We start from the raw sequence: 19,054 nt of genomic DNA, 5'->3' as shown, positions 1-19,054 counted from the left end.
GCTCAGAAACCTTCATCCTCTTTTTTTGATATCTCATTGACCTTTATACTCGTTTCTTTTCAGGGATAGAATGTTTCTTTTTCCATGTGTTTTACTTTTTTTGCGCTTTGTTTGCAGTCTTCCTTTCTGCCTGCCGACTTTTTCTGGCTGATATCCCTCAGCCGATATATTTTTTTTTCAAAGTAATACTCGTTTTTTCCTCTACTTCCTTGATCCTTTTTTTTCTCGGCAGTGCATTTTCCGACTTTCACCACTTTTATTTGAGTTAACATGAGTATTCCCCTCCTTGCTCTTGTGCCTTCGAAACCTGGAGGTTTGCCGATCATATTTGTAGCGTTTTGTAGAGACATCTCAGTCGGCTCTTCTGCGACCTCAGTCGGCCTCGTCTTTACGGCGATTGTCGGTCAGAGGAATTTTTTAAAATGCATCACGAGTTTTGTCCGTGTAATGTTTTTTTATTATTTCCCCGCCAAAAAGTATCCCCTGTGCATTCGGATTCGAATTGCATAGCGTGTGTTTTTTTCCCCCGGTCGCACTCTCATCTACCTTCGTTTCGTCGATAATGTTGTTTCTTGGGAACCGAAGGCACAAGAAGAGGCGCTGGAAGAGAACTAGTTTCGATTCCCGAGATCAAATAGTCCAATTTTATATTTGAGTTTTAACTAGTTGGCCTCTTCAGTCAAAATTTCGGGCAGAAATGGGGAAAAGAAGCCGATTTCCTTTTATGAAGTCGGGAATTGTATATGTGGATCGGGAATATTGATATGGGATTCGGGAATTACTGATAAGAGAGAGAGGTTCCTTTCGGTTGCGAGGTCATTTCGTGTTTGGCGTGCATCCTTCGCGCGCACGCAGGCCCTGGCGAAGGCCGTGACTATAAAACAAAACTGACTTGGGTGATGCCGGCGTAGCGATGACCCACATAAAAAAAAAGATCCAATGCGATTTCAAACACTTGGGAGGAAATTCGGGAAGAAGGAAAGCATGTTCGACGGGAAAATCAGTAGTAAGTCGGGAATATACATTTAAAATATGAGTTTTTCAACCGACATAAATAATTAATGGCATCCAGAGGATGGCGCTAGTGGGACCTTTGACCACACATAACACTTTTATTTGCTCTTTTATTGAAGATTTTCCCTTCGCTTTTCCTTTTTTTTTCTCGGAGGAAATCCGTCTCATCGTGGATGCACAACGGATATACCTAGTTAGCTATTCCATCCTTCACTTCGCCTTACTGATGAAACCCTACGATAAAGAGGAATGGCGCTCACGTGCCAACCAATCAGGGTTCTGTCTGCATTTTTAATATTAGTGGAGTTGAGGGTATAACCGTGACAGGGCTAGAAGATGCAAAATGCTTGTACTTGTAAATTAGATAAAGATGTGTACAATAAAGGGAGAACGTACATCAAATTAGGTCGTTGAATGAGTATTTTTTTATTTCCTGGATGGCAAGGGAAGAGAAATCTTTTCACAGGAAAATGGCATTCCTACATTTTCGGAAATGGAATTCCTCTCAAGACTATAACGCTTGTTTGAATGCAATTCATTATAATTAGGGGGGAGTCAATTAAGGCAATTAGTTTGCAAACTTTGATTTAGATTAGTGGATTAATTGATAGAGATGGTCATTTCGCAGTTTGTAATACTATTTTTTTTCAATCGAAGTGGCTTACAACTGATCAGATTCATCCAAAAATTATTTCGCCTATTAAAAATCAGGAGCATTCGTGTACCCCTCGTTTCCCTCTCCGTACTTATGTTAGGTCATTTTTCATTTGGAGGGGAGGTTGTTTGTGCGTTGCGTGGGGATAATTAATTCCCGTTCAATGCGTGATTATATTTTTGTTTCCGCCTGGCCTCCTCTTCTTTTATTCCCTTTCGACCTCGTGAGCATTTCGTAGATTTGCACTTTTTCATCGATTTGTGTGACCAGGACGAATTTCCTTAAGCGCCGTCAATTTTCTTCGAATTAAAAAGTTTTCCTCCACCTTCCTCTCTCCCTCTTCCCATCCACTCCTCCCCCTCCTCCATCACCCTCTCCTCTCCACGTGGGGGGGGGGGGGGCGGCGGGCGCGAGAGGAAACAATTTCGGAGAGAGGAGGAAGCGAATAACAAAGTTTCGACTTTCCTCGGGCCTGTTTTCCTTTTCCCCTTCAATTTATTCCCCGTTCGTCCTCCCCTTCTCCCCCACACTCGCCCTCCTAAAATTCTCCCACCCACTCGATTTTTTTAAATTCTCTTAATCTAATTTCACGGGAAGTAGAAAGGGGAGGGTGGGAGAGAGAGAGAGACGTAGTAAGGGTCCTCCTCCTTCCTTCCCTCTCCCATCGTTTCACTCCGTCCGACTCCTCCTTCACGACCGCACACCGACTCTTTCTCTATTTTTATGTCCCTTCTCCGCCGCGTTATTCCGCCGTCCCATTTTTTTCTTCTTTTGGTACTTTTTTCTTCTCACTCGGAAAAATTTTTATCTCCGGTCTACCCTTACTTTCCTTTTGGCTACCGAAATAGAGTAAGACTTCCCAGTAATTCGGCTCGCTTTACGGAGCGAATTTTCACCGATCGTTTTCCAAGATTGCTCACCGAAAATACGCAGGATTCGTACCGGGGAATATACTAACCAATAACGTGGTTCTGGTATGTACGAGCGCGTTCTCGTATAAACGAGCGTGTCCCAAATGGAACGCGTGAGGTCCTAATCGCGTGAATTATTCTCTAAGTCGTGTGAACGCACGTGAAACGAAATTGTTCCGGTTTAAAATTTGACAAGTCCAATATTTTTCTTAGGTAAATAAATGTATCTGAGCGTTATATGGCAGCACTGCAGGTTATGAATGCTCGGCAACTCCACGTAGTAAAATGTTTAGTCTCTTTTCATTAGGTTGAGAGCAAAGTTAAGAGTTTATATGAAAGCAACGTGGTTTTTCTCCAGCGAGAAAGAGTTTCTCGAGAAAAAACTAAAATGTCAGCTTTCTAAAGATTTCGAACGCTAAAGTTCTGGGAGAGAGAGCGAGAGAGGGTTGTACCCGCTATAAATTTGGCGACTTAGGGAAATAATCAATATTGCGTCAGTCTCAACTCATAGCAAGCATACTATAATAAATTATATGGTGTCAAGACTTGAATGCTGTGAATACTTTAGTGCGTAAATCAGGTTTCATAACCGTCTCGGACGAAAAAACGGCAAGATAACACTTGTCAGTGTCACCATCACAATAAATTTTTGGTAGTCTCGACTTTTTTGTAAAATCCTACAGAACTGCTACAGAAACGAGACGTGAAAAGCTGAAACGGCCTGATGCACTAATCAATACTCCGTTAATTAAAGCTGAAGCAGTTAATTTACTTTCAGAGTATGAACCCTCGTTCTTTGTAATATGAAACTGAGTCCTCCTTTGCCGTGTTCCCACGTTTTATTTAATTATACAGGATGTTGTACTGATGAATTCGTCTGTGGAAATCTGGGCGTGGTACTTTTTCATCTTCAATTTTCGCATGAATTCATGAGATAAGTTCTAAAACCGTATTGTTTGGCTGTTTGAATATGTACAAGAACTTGGCGGAGAGGGAGGAAGGAAAGTAATCAGGCTTTCTTTTGACAGGAATGCTTAATAGTACATTAACTTTTGATTAGTATTACGATTGATTGATATTTCTCATTAAATGTATGTTATTGATTGGAAGAAAGTTTTAAAATGTAATTTGACAATGTACACGTTGACATGCATACTCAGTCTTAATCAGTTGCATGCATTCTCCCAAAAATAAGTGGATTAAATCTAGGAAAAAATGTATTGCACATGAAAGTATTAATTACTAAAATTCTTCAAAATAGCACTCTTACGTATCGATACACCAATGCCTCCAGTCTCGGTACGCTTCCTGTAAGCCGTAAACACGAGAATCTCGTACAGGTACCTCGTCAAAGCCTCTTTACCGTTATTCAGCGTTCCTAATGGTTGCCCTTCAAGCTCCTTTTTATTCTACGGAAATTCGGTGATGCCGCATCTTGGATGTGGGGCGGCATGGGCAACGCTGCCGCCTTGTGCTTGACCAGGGACTTGGTCGTCAGGAGAGGGAGAGAGGGAAGATACATTATTGTTATTGGTATTCCACCGTTTTAGTAGGTTTTGGATGGACACAGCCTTTTCAACAATATTGCCTCCTGTAAGAATACAACCTGACATGTGACACGACTGTACGACCTTCTTCAAGCCCGCATGCTTCATGTATCCCTTCATTCCGTCCAGCAGGCATATCTTTTTCCAGGTTCATACTCACCATCCCAACGTTCTCCCTCTGGTTAGGTATTTTATCAAAATTGAAATCCCATTTCCTGGATAAAATAGGTCAGCTTTTAGGAGGACATGAATGCTTTTTTATTATTCAGGTAATGATGCTTCATATAAATCAATCCAAACCAAATACACCAAAGATGGCAATTCCCATAAATCGTTGCGAGTTTTGCTTTTATTTCTCTCTTTTCATTTCGAGACTACCACCGAAGTTCTTCCCGTATGTTATTTTTGTCCGAAAGTTCCATGTCTTTAACCGCTTTATTTCATCGTACTCAACAGATCTATTTGGGTATTTACGGACTCATCCTTGGAGATTCTCTACTTTTATTAAATCACATTTCATCTGCAACACTCGATATTTTCTGTTTCAAGTTTTACGTTTCCGGGCTGTTCACCAACCATGTATTTAACTACTATAATATCTACATTGGGCCTTACGATTGAAGGTTATGTCATTTCCAAGCCCGTGTTATCATTCATTGGCAAAACAAGTTTAACTAATAGCGCCGTTTCCTGCCTCTCTTATTAATAAGTTGGCATCTCTTATCTTCTCCTTTGAAAATATTTCTCCAGGGGAGTGTCGCTATTCATTCTCACGGATCCTCTTTCTCGTGCAAATGGCCCCGCTCTTATTTTCATGGCTGCGTCAAGTCCCCGTGTTTAGGAGAGGAACGCCATTGTGTCCTAAACCATCCTCACCCTCACCCACCCCTTCTCAGCCCCTAGATTTTGTTAACGACGTAAACGAAGCTCATCCCACGCGCGTCTTCCGTCCAATGACTCCGCGGCGCAACGTGCCGGAAAATTTCGCACTCGCCGACATCCGGCCCCGTAAACTCCCGAGAAAATTGCGCTCCCAAGGCGCCGCTTGCGCCGGTCCGACTTTTCGGAAATGGAATTTCCATTCGAATTCCGTTCTAAAATATGGAAATGTTCCCGGCGTTGCATTTTGAGATGGGTTGCGAAGCTTCGCGCCGAAGCGTTTCGTGGGATCGGCCGTGGGGTGGAGGGGGTGGGATACTTACCCTCGCCCATCGTCCTCCATCGCCCCCCCGCTGCTGCCCCTCCCCCGGCCCACACCCCCTTCCCTCCGGGGTCATATCGAGCCGACCGCCTTGGGCGGGGAAGGTGGGGTTGTGGGATAGTCTCGGACGCCGGGTGAAATTGCCAACCGCTTCCGCGGCGTCCTCCCCCCATTCCGGTTTCATTCATTCCCACAATTTAAGTTTTAGAAATCCCCACTCTGATTACCTAATTAATTAAAACTTCACACTTTTTAGAAAAATCGACCAGAGTTTGATTTGGAATGTGGCGAAAACACTAGGATAACATCGACGTAAATCAGTTGGGAAAATCGGAGCACATCGGATATATTTCAGGAATTTCTCAATCTCTTCCAAGGTTCTTTGAGAAATAGGAAAAATCGGTCAAGTGTTATTTATAAGTTGGGAAGTTGAATTTTGAGTCACAAATACTCTAATGGAAATGGTGAAGTTTCGGTGAGGATGACGTTTCTGTTCGTTCATCAGATCCGTTCATATTTGCAATAGGTCATCGGGTGTGTGCGAAAATCGAAATTATAGGGTCCATCCGACTTCTGTAATACCGGTAGCATACCAAGCGACCAAGTGGTGATTAATACATAATCAGTTATAGTCATGTATATCAGTTAGTATCAGGATAATTGGGAAAAATGACATGATGTTTGTTCGCAAATCGGAAGAAAGTCTGGAATGGGAATATATAGAATGTGTCTACCCCATATAAACTTCCGGGTAAAATATGAAAAAATTCCATTCAATGAATTCGTCATCATCAAGTATTTCAATCCTAAGAATGGTTTACTGCAGGCCTCAATTCCTCCTCTATATTATTATTTGGTATTCTTTCGGTTAAGGTAGGTTTTGGATGGACACACACCATACAATTGCCCTTCTACAGTAGCCTGATATCCAGCACTACAGTAAGTCCCTCTTCCATTCTGCGTACTTCCTTCCTGCGTTCATTCCATCCTACATCCCTATCATATTTCTGCCCGTTCCTCGTTTGCCTAGAATTCTCCCGTATCACGGTCTTCAACATCCCATCGTCAAACAAAGACCTCGCCGTCCGTCTTTGCTCTCTCATTAGAATTTTTCCCAACCATTCTCTCTCCTACCCCACCATGCATAGCACTCTCTCGTTCGTTTTGATTTATGTCCACGTCACCTTTTACATCCTTCTCCACACCCACAATTTAAAAATCTTCAATCTACGCCTATCGTTCTGCTCTAACAGCCATGTTTCCGCATCCTACAAAACCACGCTCATAGTCAAAGTTTACACGAGCCATTTCTCAGCATCCTTACTCAACGTCCCCGTCATCAATTTTTCCTCCTTGTGAAATATTTTTTGCCTTTTTCAGTTCTTCGTATTATGCTCCTATTACTTTGATCATCTTGGTCCAAAAATACTTGCGAGATAGGTAAACTGTTCAGTGTTAATTTCCTCTCAACCCCTGGTAGCTTGTTTGTTTTATATTCTTCTTTACTGAACCTGTGTACTTGTCTATTGGTCCTTCTCGCGGAATTTTCCATTCAATTTACCCTTCTGTTATGTTTCTAACTAATCATTAATGTTTCTCAAGATGTATATCCAATTCGCTTAATCTTCTTTGACGTAGAGTGCTCCCCATATGATCTTTTTGTCTTTTGTTCTACTGTTTAGACGTACTTCCTCGTTTCTCACTATGCATGTCGCTTAGACATCATCATTCTCCTTCAGCACCATATTTTCAAGGCTTTTGTACTTCCAGGGTTTCATGTCAGGGATACGTAGAGTTTTGGATGACTAGATCATTTTAATATGAATTAACTGTGCTTGCATCTTTACTGGAGGTTTTGGTCAATGGCCATATCGGATGAAAAATACGTCTTTAAGTTATGTGCGATTGTTCCCAAATATGCTCTCCTTGAATGGTTTAGGACTTCATAATCTCACCCAAAATCTGAGAATATGAGGAAACAAGAAACGGCTGATGAGAACGCAGATTCGTGCTTGCTTGTGTTGTTCAAGTCATGTTCGTCCAATTTACTCCGGCACCTGCAGTCCATTGGGAAGGGTTTCTACATTTAAAGGACTAATTTAGTCCAGAGCCAATGCAATCTTACGTACTTAATCGTGCCTCGTACATTAGCCGACCTACTATAGAGGTGGCTAATGCCTCTGGGAAAATACCTGTGTTAGCAGTTAAACCACCCAGTGCAGTGCTGGTCGGGAAGATCTTGAGTTTGGGAGGCAAGCGAATGATACAAAAGAATTTGAAGAAAATAACACTAATTTGATGTGTAAATAGCTTCCTTTAAGTTTTGAACGATTCTCCTTTTCCGAGTTTAAATTAATCAATGATTTTGCCAATGCCATTGCCTGCGAGGAATATAGTATCTTGTGGTTGTGAAGTTTTGATTTCGGACGAGAAAGCCAAGAATTGTCGGGGCAATTTTGTGACGTAATTTAAATACAGTGCTTTTTCTGCTGTTATTAAAGAAGACATTAGAAGTCATAAATCTCATTTTTGTGACTCTCTCTTTATTCTTAATGCTGCGTATAATTGTATATAGTTTTACTATTGTATGTTACGAGCGAATCAAGTTAGTATCCTTTAAAAGATATTAAACACATTTTTAAATGTACACAAATAGAATAATTGAATCATCATAGTTGAATATTACGTCTTCTAAGTATTTTCCTAATTCAGAAAATAATCGGTACTTTAGGCCCCATGTGTAAATAAAATTACTTTTCAAGAGTCATATGGAGTGCAGCAAAGTTTAAAAAAATTATTTCATGGGTTATCCAAGTGACATTTGCTATTGACGTTCATGGTAACAGGTTCATCCAATGGTCTTGGATTTTATTCTCCCTGCCAGAAAGGGAATATTTCATTGTGGCCTGTGGTAAATTTGGGAATTAACTCTAAATGATAACGGTCGTAGTGCAGAGCGAACAGAATGATATCATCTTTTAAACGATTCGTTGAGGATTGTTGAATGGGGACTTAAATTGCTGATTGGAAGGTTAGAAATCGTGCATGTCTGAAATATATTCCCCGAGGTCAAAATCTTGACCCTGAACTCTCTAATGCTAAGGGCTTTTAACGTGCTGAGAGTACCAGGCCAACCCGATAGTTGGCGATAGTGTAGAATTTTCATCTTTGTTGTATGGAGGAACACTGTTTTGTGTACTGGTGCACCGCGATGAAACCGATCCAAGTTTTAACGTTTACTAATCAACTAGATGGAGGTGTCTAAATGCAAGTCATCATCCATGTGGCTTTAAGAATGACTTGTAAAAAATGACGCCGGCCCGGTTTTAATTCAGTGTTTATCAGGATACGAAGTGATTTTTTCTTGGCATGAAAATGTCCCATGAGATGACTCTTTAAAATTCAAGTATATTCTATGTTTTTAAAAAATACAACCACCGTGGTAGTTTTGCCACTCACTATTCCTGTTAACATTTACATGGAAGAGTCATTGCATGTTCAGTGGCAATCTATCCTAGGAACGACATACACACACGTATGCCAATTCATGAACTTTGTGTATTGGTAGATCCCGAAGAAGGATATGGGCAGGATTACTTAGAGGATTGAAATGAATGTAATTCTTTGAAGATGTTAATGTTGAAAGAAGAAAAAAACATTTTGGATTGCAGTTCTGGAAATTCAACCCCATCTCTAAATCGACGTCCAAATCTTTAAATTATGGCGATCGATTTCAAGTTTAAGATGATTTTTAACTTTATTTGTGAGAGAAAAGGTTATCAGATTATTTTTGCTAATTTATGAAAACGACACCCCCGCCGAGGGTTATACAGATTTGCCCTCGTCTTCCCTCGGACCGCTGGAAATCGGAAGATCCACCTCCCTCGCACACTCTAATCTCGGTCATCCAAACTTCCCCTCTACCGCTTCCCACCCGTCCTTAAAATCTCCGCCATCCCCTTTGATTTACCCCCACCCCCCCTTCACGCTCTCCCTCCTTTCCTCACCTCCCCCGGACAACCCACCGAGGAGTAGGGGAGGCATTCAATGAAGGTTGAAGGCTGCCAAGTGGCGCATGTCATTTGTCTCGCCTCAAACAAGGACTCCCCCCACTTAATTCCGCCCGCCACCCTCACCACTGCCACCAACACCACCACAACACCGCCTGAGCCACCTCCTTGTTAAAACTCTCGCCGCCTCGCCTCAGCGTGAATGGCTTGCCTCTCTTCCGACGGAGAAGGGGGAGGAAGGGTGAATAGCTGGGAATGGTTAAGGGGGACGAATATCGACGATCAATGCTGGGCTGGATTGATGAAGGCTGTTCCCATCCCTTTCGAGCCATTCTCAGTTTTTTTTCTCAAAAGGTGCCCCTTAGCAAAAAAATAATGTTCAGGGAAAATGATCCCCGGATATCAGCGCGATTTTCATTAAGAAGGTTAGAGGTCCAGCTATTTTCCCGACCGTGTTATCCCTGTCTACACACTGAGAAAATATTTCTCCTAACAGGTGTGTCTAATAAATCACTGTCGCTAAGAGTAAACGTTGATTTTTATGATACGGATCAGGATTGTAGAGTACACGAGGAGAGAGTTTCAAATCTTCCATAGCTAATTCGTCATCCGTTTTCAGCTTGGCTGAGAGGAAAAAATGGTTGCGGGTTTGCATTGCAAATAGAAAAATATTCTATTTAAAATTATTTTTTATAAGATTTGAACGAGTTAATTAACCGCATGATTTTTTTCGCTTTAATATTTTTTTAAGTTCCACTCAATTTTCAGCGTTTTAATGTTTATTCTTTATACCTACGGTTGCAACTTTTTCGTTAACTCTGTAATAATGTTGTACCGTTCGAAGTGTAAAATTCATCGTTTACTATTTCAAATGACCGTGTTGGCAAAAAAAGATGTCATCTACCAATGATACACTTCTCTTTTTGATATTTCAGTTTATTTTGTGATTATGTATAATTGATCCATTATCTCCATAAGCATTCAAAAGCTAATTCTTTGTGTTTAAAAAACTTATGAATGGTACGCATATTTTGCATTAGTTTTCTATGTCATAATTTTAAGTTATACTTAATTGGAAAAATTATGGACCCCTCATTAGAAAACCGAAACGAAAACTGTATCTTGTGTACGTAATAATTATAATTTGTTGAGCTGTTACCTTCCAATGATTGGTGTAGAATATATATATATATATATATATATATATATATATATATATATATATATATATATATATATATATATATATATACATACATACATACATATACATGGGTTGTCTGAAATGTTTCCGGTCTCAAAAATTTCAGAAAACATGTCTTGTATCTTTGTTAGGTCGTAAACTTTTCAGAACACCCTCGTGTTTACATATAAATAAATATATATATATATATGTATGTATAAAGGTATATTTTCCAGGAATGTTTTCTTTCTCACGCCATTATCGTGTTTCGCGATCATTGTGAAACAAAAGAGTTGCCAACACTGTTAAATACCTAAAATTTAGTCTCTTCGCTTAAAAGGTAACTTGTGGTGCAATATTCTTCTTTTTTTATAATTGTGAATAATGCGTGATTCTTTTACTCTTCTATTACAGACGGAATTGTCACAGAACCTTCAGCAACTTTCTGAGAAAGCCAAGTCGACAACAGAGTTCATCCAGAGACTTAAGGGAATGGCAGAAAAAGTCAATGTAAGTGTTCTGTTTTTTTTCTATTGCTTTTGTTACCAAAAAGAATCTCTCAATCGTTAGAATTAAGCAAGTGAGCCAATACCAAAGTGTCTTGAATCAAATGTATGAATTTGGGTGCAGACCTTCAGAGGCAAAATATTCTTCGAGCAAGAAAAATCATACAAACGCATCATGAAATTCCTCTTTAGATCCATCGGCATAACTTTAACCTCTGGTTTGGTCCATTTGTAAACCTTCCCCTTGAATCGATCTTAAAATTCACGCTACCATCCCTGTGTTTTTAAAGCATACCTACCTGAATATACCTCTTAGGTATTTCGGCGTTTGTGTCTATGCAGTTTAGATCTCAGGGATAAATATTTCAGGGCTGGATTTGTTGATGCATGTAATCAGTTCAGACCTCATAAGGCTTTTACTTCAACGACCATCAACCTCGCAAAACTCTAAATACGCTCGGAATCCGGAAGATATTCCGTAATGGGTCCATTTTCCTGGCTTTATCGGATTTCACTGCGGTATAAAGCCGTTTCGTCCCCAGACTACGATGCCATCGAGTCCATAGTAAAACTTGTGATTGTATCCTTATTTTAGAGTCTCCTCATTCCCCATCTTTATAATTTACCCGGGAGAGGTCAGCCGTCTCGTTTTTTTAAAATGTTATCATGCGTCCGAAGCCACCTCTCAGTGTAAACAAAATATGAGGAGAATGTTTCCAACCGTTTTCAAATCCATTAAGAATTTTAAGACGCTTACATAGACGCTCACGTAGTCGCGCGGCACTAAAAAAAGAATGTAAAAATAAGGCCCTCGGTTGGACGAAGGAATCTTATGTTTCCATCTTTTTTTTACCCTTTCACCCGAAAAATAATAAATTCACTTCGATCGGGACCTCCATTATCAATCTCGCTTCGTCTCATTCACGATACCTTCATTTTTGCTCCCTCCCGAAACCTGCCTAGTGGGAGGGGAGGAGAAAGGGGGGATGGGGGAAGAATGGAGTGCGGGTTTATATGTGAGCTGTGGAGAGAGACCTAAGCACATATACCGATCGTGTTAAAAATTTTTCAAAAAATGTATGTATGTATACATATATATATAGTATATATGTATTTACCTTCTCTACAAAATCATGAAGTGACGCTTTTTCCGATTCCCCGCCCTCCCGAGGCGAGAGGGAAAGGCGAATGAGATCTAGAGCACGAAGCTATCTTTCATTGCACCGCTAATACGAGGTGCCGCTCGTAAATGATCTCTTGCTATCGGGCATGACTTCAATGACGACGAAAACAATTTTAACCGAAGTGAATTCCTGAATGTATCCTTACCATTCATAAAAAATCATGTATCGTCACATAAAGAGAGACGTTTCAGGCGTAATATGGTGGAATATCATAATTAATTAAAAATTTGCAATTTTCCACAAAATAAAATTTATTAATGCACCCGGTTTCGATGTAGCTGCATAATCCTCGGGTGAAGACGATGTAGTTACCTTGAAAGTTAGACACCTGACGATGATGTAGTTACACTGAAACCGGTCGCAGTAATAAATTTTATTTTATGGAAAATTGCCAATTTTAATTAATGTATCGTCACGTTCAATCCAGTAGTCCCCTCCTCTTTAAGGAGGTTTATACCGGTGCCAATACTGCTTCCGATCGATTCCTCCATTTTCATCAAATTCCGGAAGTTATACTATCGTGTTGCTCAATTAATTGTTTTAGATGTATGTACTCATGTATAAGACTGTGACAACTAGAATACTCATGATATGCAGAAAAACAATAAAGAAATGATATTCTTTCGTAGGTTAAGTCCAATTATGAAAAAAATCGTAAAATACACAGTTTTAAACTGTCAACTTCTTTCGACTCGTGCAGTTATCTTGGAAATTGACTTTTATATTTAAAAATAATTTCAATATTTCAATTATTCAGGTAGACGAATGGACCACGAGGTTTGTCGAATTGCACAAGATTCATGATTCAAGATTTCGACGGGTGTGCGGGATTTTATATTGGGCTTGGAAAACATATATTCATTGCGGAAATGTTGGTACATCGGTATATGGACGTCATCTTATATTATGGACGGTATTTTACATATATATTTCATATGCTGACAACATTTTGTAATTTATGAGTAAGAACTGCGTTTAAACGGAAATTTTACGATATTTCTATTTGCACCCTACTTCGATGTAGTCAAAATTGATTCAGCTGTATAGGCTCATTTCATATCGATACCTATTGATATACGTGGTCGATATCTTCGATCATATATATATATATATATATATATATATATATATATATATATATATATATATACGTACTTCTCACCTACATCTCTTTCGGGGTATGGACTGTTACGAAAATCCTGATATTTAGTTACGAGAGAAAACTTTATCTCTTACTATTTTTTGTCATACTCTCCTATTTTTCCATGAATCTTTCGCCTTTACCTTACATGAATGCATTGCTTTTCTGTTATATGCATGAATGCATTGTTCTTCTCTTCACATATGCTCTTCTGTTCTTAAAAAATCGTAATATTCATTGCATTGTTAGCCTCTTCGACCACTTAAACCATTCATCGAGGCATCCTCTTTGTACCCCTTTCCCACTCAGAGGTCAATCACTCTCCTACCATATTTTCATGGTTACTTTATCAGATATTTCAGAAAACTATCTAATGAATATCCTTAAATGTTAGCAATATTGCACTTAGGAATGCGGAAGAGCGAGGAAACCATGCATGAGCTACCTTTAATTACTTTTAAATGTCGACAAATATCATTATATCATCGATATTCATTTTATATTTAGGGTCGTTGTTGGAAATAGAATTCCCCACGCTGCTGGAAGTAGATGCGGAGATGGCAGTACGAATGCATGCGTCGTAGTCGATACATCGGAATATCGCACTTCCCTGCTATTCGTACCGCGTTGCGTCCATTTTCTCTCCCCAATGGTGAACTCTCACGAGCAAACACACACACACGCTCGCACCCGACCCCGGCATGTTCCTCCCTCGTTTTCTCCCTTCCTCCCCCCTTCTTATCCCTCCTCCACTTCCTCTCCGCTTCGCTCCCTCTCCCACTCCCCCTCACTCCCTCCATTCAGTGCAAGACAGACGAAATCCGTGGGAATAATGCGCTCCCCTCTCGGTCGGTGCTTGGTGCTCCTCTCGCCCGGCGCCTTCCTTCAGACTGTGCCCATCCAACAGAGTCCCACTCCTCTCAGCCTCACACAAAGCTCCCCCAGTCTTTCATTCTCTCTCTCTCTCTTCACGAGGGCGAGTCTCTTTCCAAGTGCTCGATTCCCACCGCTTGTTACCCTATTCCTAAAGGACCTATCCCTTCCTTCGACGGGAATGGCAATCGAAGCGAAAGCCAGCGATGACGAAATTGAGTTTTATGGAATAGGGGTACGAAATGGTTGGCATAACTGATTGAATTACCATTCGCAGGCATTCTGCGGTCAATGAGGGCATTGCTTTATCGTGTTAAGGTTATATTTTTCTGCCATAGCTTTAATCAATTAGATAAATGTTGCGTCGCTGAGGTTGTATCAACCTCCGGAGGTTTCCGTCTTCCTCCGATCAGAACGGCTCGATGGGAGTTCGAAAGCTTCATTCCACGGAGCAAAATCGATCGGAGTAAAACCGAAGGAGACGAAACTCAATGGTGATGCCAAGCTGGTGTTGCAAAATACTCAAAGCTGAACCCAGTTTTATATGGTTTGTGTTTCGTATCGGCAGGAACTCGTAATTTCGTTGGGTGAGGTTCATTTTCGCGTCCCGTGCTCTTTGGCAAATAAAGACGCAGAGAACACATGAATAATAAATATGCATGCTATTTTCTCTCTCCAGCACAATTCACCTATCAAGTAATATATTTATATTTTGCCGACAGCTAAACTTGTAGTTTAGCGTGAAACTGAGGAGGAGAATTAAGTATCCCATCCGAACTGAATACATGCCTTTAGGGATTGGACGCGGTTTCGCTCTACTTATCCTGTGAATTTAGCATGAACTTTTATGTTATTTCTATGATTTCAATTTGTGAGTAATAGAGCAAATCATTTTTTATCGTAAATGACATATTTCCATTTGTCATACAAAAATGATGATGCATTAGTTTGGTTTTTGATTTAGAATATAGATTTCGTAAACTTGAAAAATCATCGCAAATAGGGTCTAAATTTCCCCAGGATTATAAAAGTTGCTATTCGTATTATTTATAAACCCTTCAATTTAGGCAGGAAAGATGTTTAGCCGTTTTACATCAATTGAAAATTGAAAAACACAGATTAAATCTGTGGAAAAGTAACAAGTCCTTTAGTATAGATAATAAATACTTCCACGAAGCGAAGCCTGAAACAGTGGAATATATTAACTAAAAGAACCGACCGCCACTCCACCTTAAGAGGTCCACTGGAACGACAGCGAAATAGTCGTCCTTCCTTAGACATTATTTGCGAATAAAATCTCGAAAAAAATAAATCCTTTGGAACAATTCCACGGAAGCCTTCATAAAAATATTTATTTTAACTTATTGCTCCATTTTATGAATTTTCAATTTATAATTTTCGTTCATCGAGGTACGTTCCTAATATCTTTGAGCAGGCTAACATTTCCTACCAAACGAGGCAATTCGCGCCAAACTGTCATTCGCAGATATCTATTTGAACTTTTTAAACACTGAATGAATAGAAAGAATAATTTTTTTGTGTGCGCGCGAGTCGACTCTGTCATTCGGTTGTGGTTTTTCGGTTTTGCTCTGCATTTTTTCCCCGTAATCACTGAATACATCCACCCTTTGCCTACTCCGTGAGGGAATTCCAGTCCATTTCGATCCCGGCGGCTGCAAAAATGATATGATTTTTATTGCGAAATACGGAGGGAAACGGTATCGCTGTTGATGCTACCTCGCTTTCCATCCGCTCATATTACAGCCGTTGGGGGAGAATTTGCATATTTATTCTGAGCCGTTATCGTATAAAATTAGCCACCCCTTCAACCATACTTTATTCTGAAAGGTGGACAAAGGATATCCTCTCCTCTCTCTCTCTCTCTATGATGGTGCTGCTTCGGTTTCCGCTCGTTCGCGAATCCCACCATTGAAATGAGTTTGCATATAATTTATTTCAACCAAAAAAAAGAATAAGGTAACCAAACAGCCATACGTGCGTGTCACAAATCACGCACGAAAGTGACCCATCCCTGTTGATGTTTCCGACTTTCTCTCTCTTGCTCATGAAGCTGTCATTGGAGAAATTTGCATAATTATTTCACACAAAGGGAACGTTCACATATTCCGGTGAGATCTAAAGCAATGGGGTTTGAGGGAAGTTAGCTAGTGTGGACAGAATGCGCTTGAATCAGCGGATGTAGTTCGAACTTTAGAATCGTGCTTTACTTTATTAGGAAGCACACCTAGCGAATACGGGCAAAGGTCAATAACAAAACTCCACTTCAAATCATGATTGACATCGCTGTACACACTGTTATTTCAACAGCTGTTGGGAGTAGTTATGAAAACCTCGTTTTGGATCGGACAGGCGCCGATCCAGCGATTCGTATGGTAAATAGGTTTCCATAGAACATGAAGGATAAGGGCGACTTGAATTCTACTTCGGGTATGAGTATAGAACTTTCGTGTGATGACTTATTCTGAAACGAAGGGCTTTGTCCTTATACTGCGTGGAAAATTTATTTCGATCCCCATCATTCATTTTTGAGTCTGGGAGTTTACGATGTTATGTAGCTTTAGTATTGGAGCGAGATATTCCCCTTTTACTCCACGTACTACCACAAATATCAGAGGAGTTTTTGGCGCACAACTGCGCGGCATGGACTGGGACAAGAATAGGCGTAGGAGAAGGGTGAAGCTGAAGGGGAAGGAGAACACCAAACTAGGTAAATTAAGCAAATTATCTCGCAAAATTGAGCTCAAATGCTTCAGGTGGATAGTAATTGTTAACTTTTTAACTTTCTATGCTTTTTCTCTTAATTGTTCGCCTAATATTTCAGCTGAATTACCACCGTACAATTCCACCAAGTAATGGTTGATCATCCAACTTATCGAAGTACTTAGGCTCGCGGTGGATGTATAGAATTGTCTAATTAACCTAGTCATTCATAATAATGTTCTGTTCGCCCATTTTGCATGTATAATTTATTAAGAGTTTTGAAGTCTTAAAATAGTATTTTGCGCAGCGTTAAGAAATTTTCCGACAGATATCCAAAACCTATCGTAAATGAATAATTACGGTTAACGAGAACGATAGTGTGTAGCGCCAGGTTCTATCAACAACCCTCCTTAAAATAGTAGACTGCAAATAATAATATTATACCATGGAAACTGTGATACATTAATTCATTATTATTGCAATCCAAGCACATTTTGACTCCCTTCATCCAATTCTTTTTTGGCAAACCACAGTAACCAATCCAAGGGTTGGTTCGATAGGATATAATTGTAGAGCTTACCTTGTACAAAGAAATATATATTATAGATTTTAGATTCGCCCAGGATTGAAGCCCAGGATCCTCCGGTTAATTACCGCTCAATATTTTAGGTCCCCTCTGTTCTCTCTAATCCATCGTTAATTCTCTTTTCCCTCTTACTCCACATCTCTGAAGATAGGTTTTCCGTATTAAATCCCACTTTGTTAGATCTACATATTTGCCCATGGATTATGCTCGTCGTCTGACCCTTCCCATCTGTTGTACTCAGTCTCATTTTATCTTTTCATTTGATGTTCAGTATACGAGTATCTCTCCAGTACAGGGTACAGAATACCTGTATTCTCTTATCATTACCTATCTTAAACTTAGTTTTTTCTCTGGTTTTTCGTAAATATTTTCGCCTCGGTACTTCCTGTAGAGTTCAATAGCTTTCTTATTGATGAAATATTAAAAAGATCGCTGCTTTTGGCGTGAATTGAAAGCGCATTTCAAGTTTTTGTAAACCTTCTAATGGTTCTGGGCTAAAGGATCAGGAATATTAATCGATAAATTATAGCAATGAAAAGAGAGAGAGTAAACGCGTTTTCCACGACGTTTGTTTGATTTGGTGCGGCGCGTTTTATCGAGATAAGGCATCATTAGATGCAAATTTTCAATAACAATAACAATACCTGATAATGCCGTGTAGCGGAGAAGCTCGTTATACCAAACCAAATCACATCCTATCTTTCATTTGATGGATGTACAAAACTCTTACAAAGTGAAGCCAGAAATCTAAGAATAATTTGATAATTGATATGAATTATATTTCTCTAAATCGAACCAGTGATTTGGAAAACCACTAGAATTTGTAATCACTGTTGCCATCATTATTTAATGCCTTAAACTAGTCGTCTTAAATCTCTTTCTAATTAATGCACAGAAATTATATCGTGAACGTATGTTTGGAATACGTAATTAAACGAGAAACTTATCTGCCCACATGCATAACTATACCGTAAAGTTTTTCCTTTATACAGAGTACCTCTTTTTCTGGGCATTACTCCCTCTCCATTGTCACTCTTTCCTGCCAAGTTTTACTTCCGCCGTCGATAATTAGCACTTGCTTTTTTTTAAACATGCATTAGCTACCTTTATTCCTCGCTATCTTAATGCCTCCTTCTATCGCGTCCGAATTTTGCGTAAACTCTTGAGAGTTCGCCAGAGCGTTCAGATTTAACATTTAAATTCCGCAGGGGAAGGAAATTCAAGGGAAAAATTATGGAAATTACCTTGTGATCGAGCTATTCGAAATACAGCAATATTTTCACTTAGGTTTACGGGAAATTCCTGGGATTTAGATGCGCGTGATTTTTTTTTATATTGGGCGTTATAATAAAAGTCGATCATTTAAATGGAGGTCATGAATACATGAATGTCGCTTTTTCTTCCTCCTTAAACCCTTCGTCGTACCCTTTTACAATTTAATGCCTCTCACCTCTCCCTTCGCCGTCCGCTCCAGGGCTCCTTACTTTCTCTCCTATCCCACCCCCCTTTCCCCAATCCCAAT

The 19,054-nt window shown here is 39.8% G+C and overlaps 1 protein-coding gene across 1 annotated transcript in view; it reads left to right on the top strand.

The window, feature by feature from the left end:
• The first annotated feature begins 1,263 nt into the window (after positions 1-1,263).
• Positions 1,264-19,054, top strand: part of Trim9 (E3 ubiquitin-protein ligase Trim9) — a 195,908-nt gene continuing 178,117 nt past the window's right edge. The window contains exons 1-2 of the mRNA XM_071583583.1: positions 1,264-1,326; positions 10,936-11,031. Of these exons, the coding sequence (XP_071439684.1) occupies positions 1,264-1,326; positions 10,936-11,031 (159 nt within the window). The remainder of the gene's footprint in view (positions 1,327-10,935; positions 11,032-19,054) is intronic.

Source organism: Hetaerina americana, unplaced genomic scaffold (assembly GCF_022747635.1).
Source record: "Hetaerina americana unplaced genomic scaffold, ioHetAmer1.1.p SCAF_14, whole genome shotgun sequence".
Classification (NCBI taxonomy): domain Eukaryota; kingdom Metazoa; phylum Arthropoda; class Insecta; order Odonata; family Calopterygidae; genus Hetaerina; species Hetaerina americana.
Note: the sequence above shows the minus strand (reverse complement) of the source record. Positions and strands in the feature narration are given on the sequence as shown.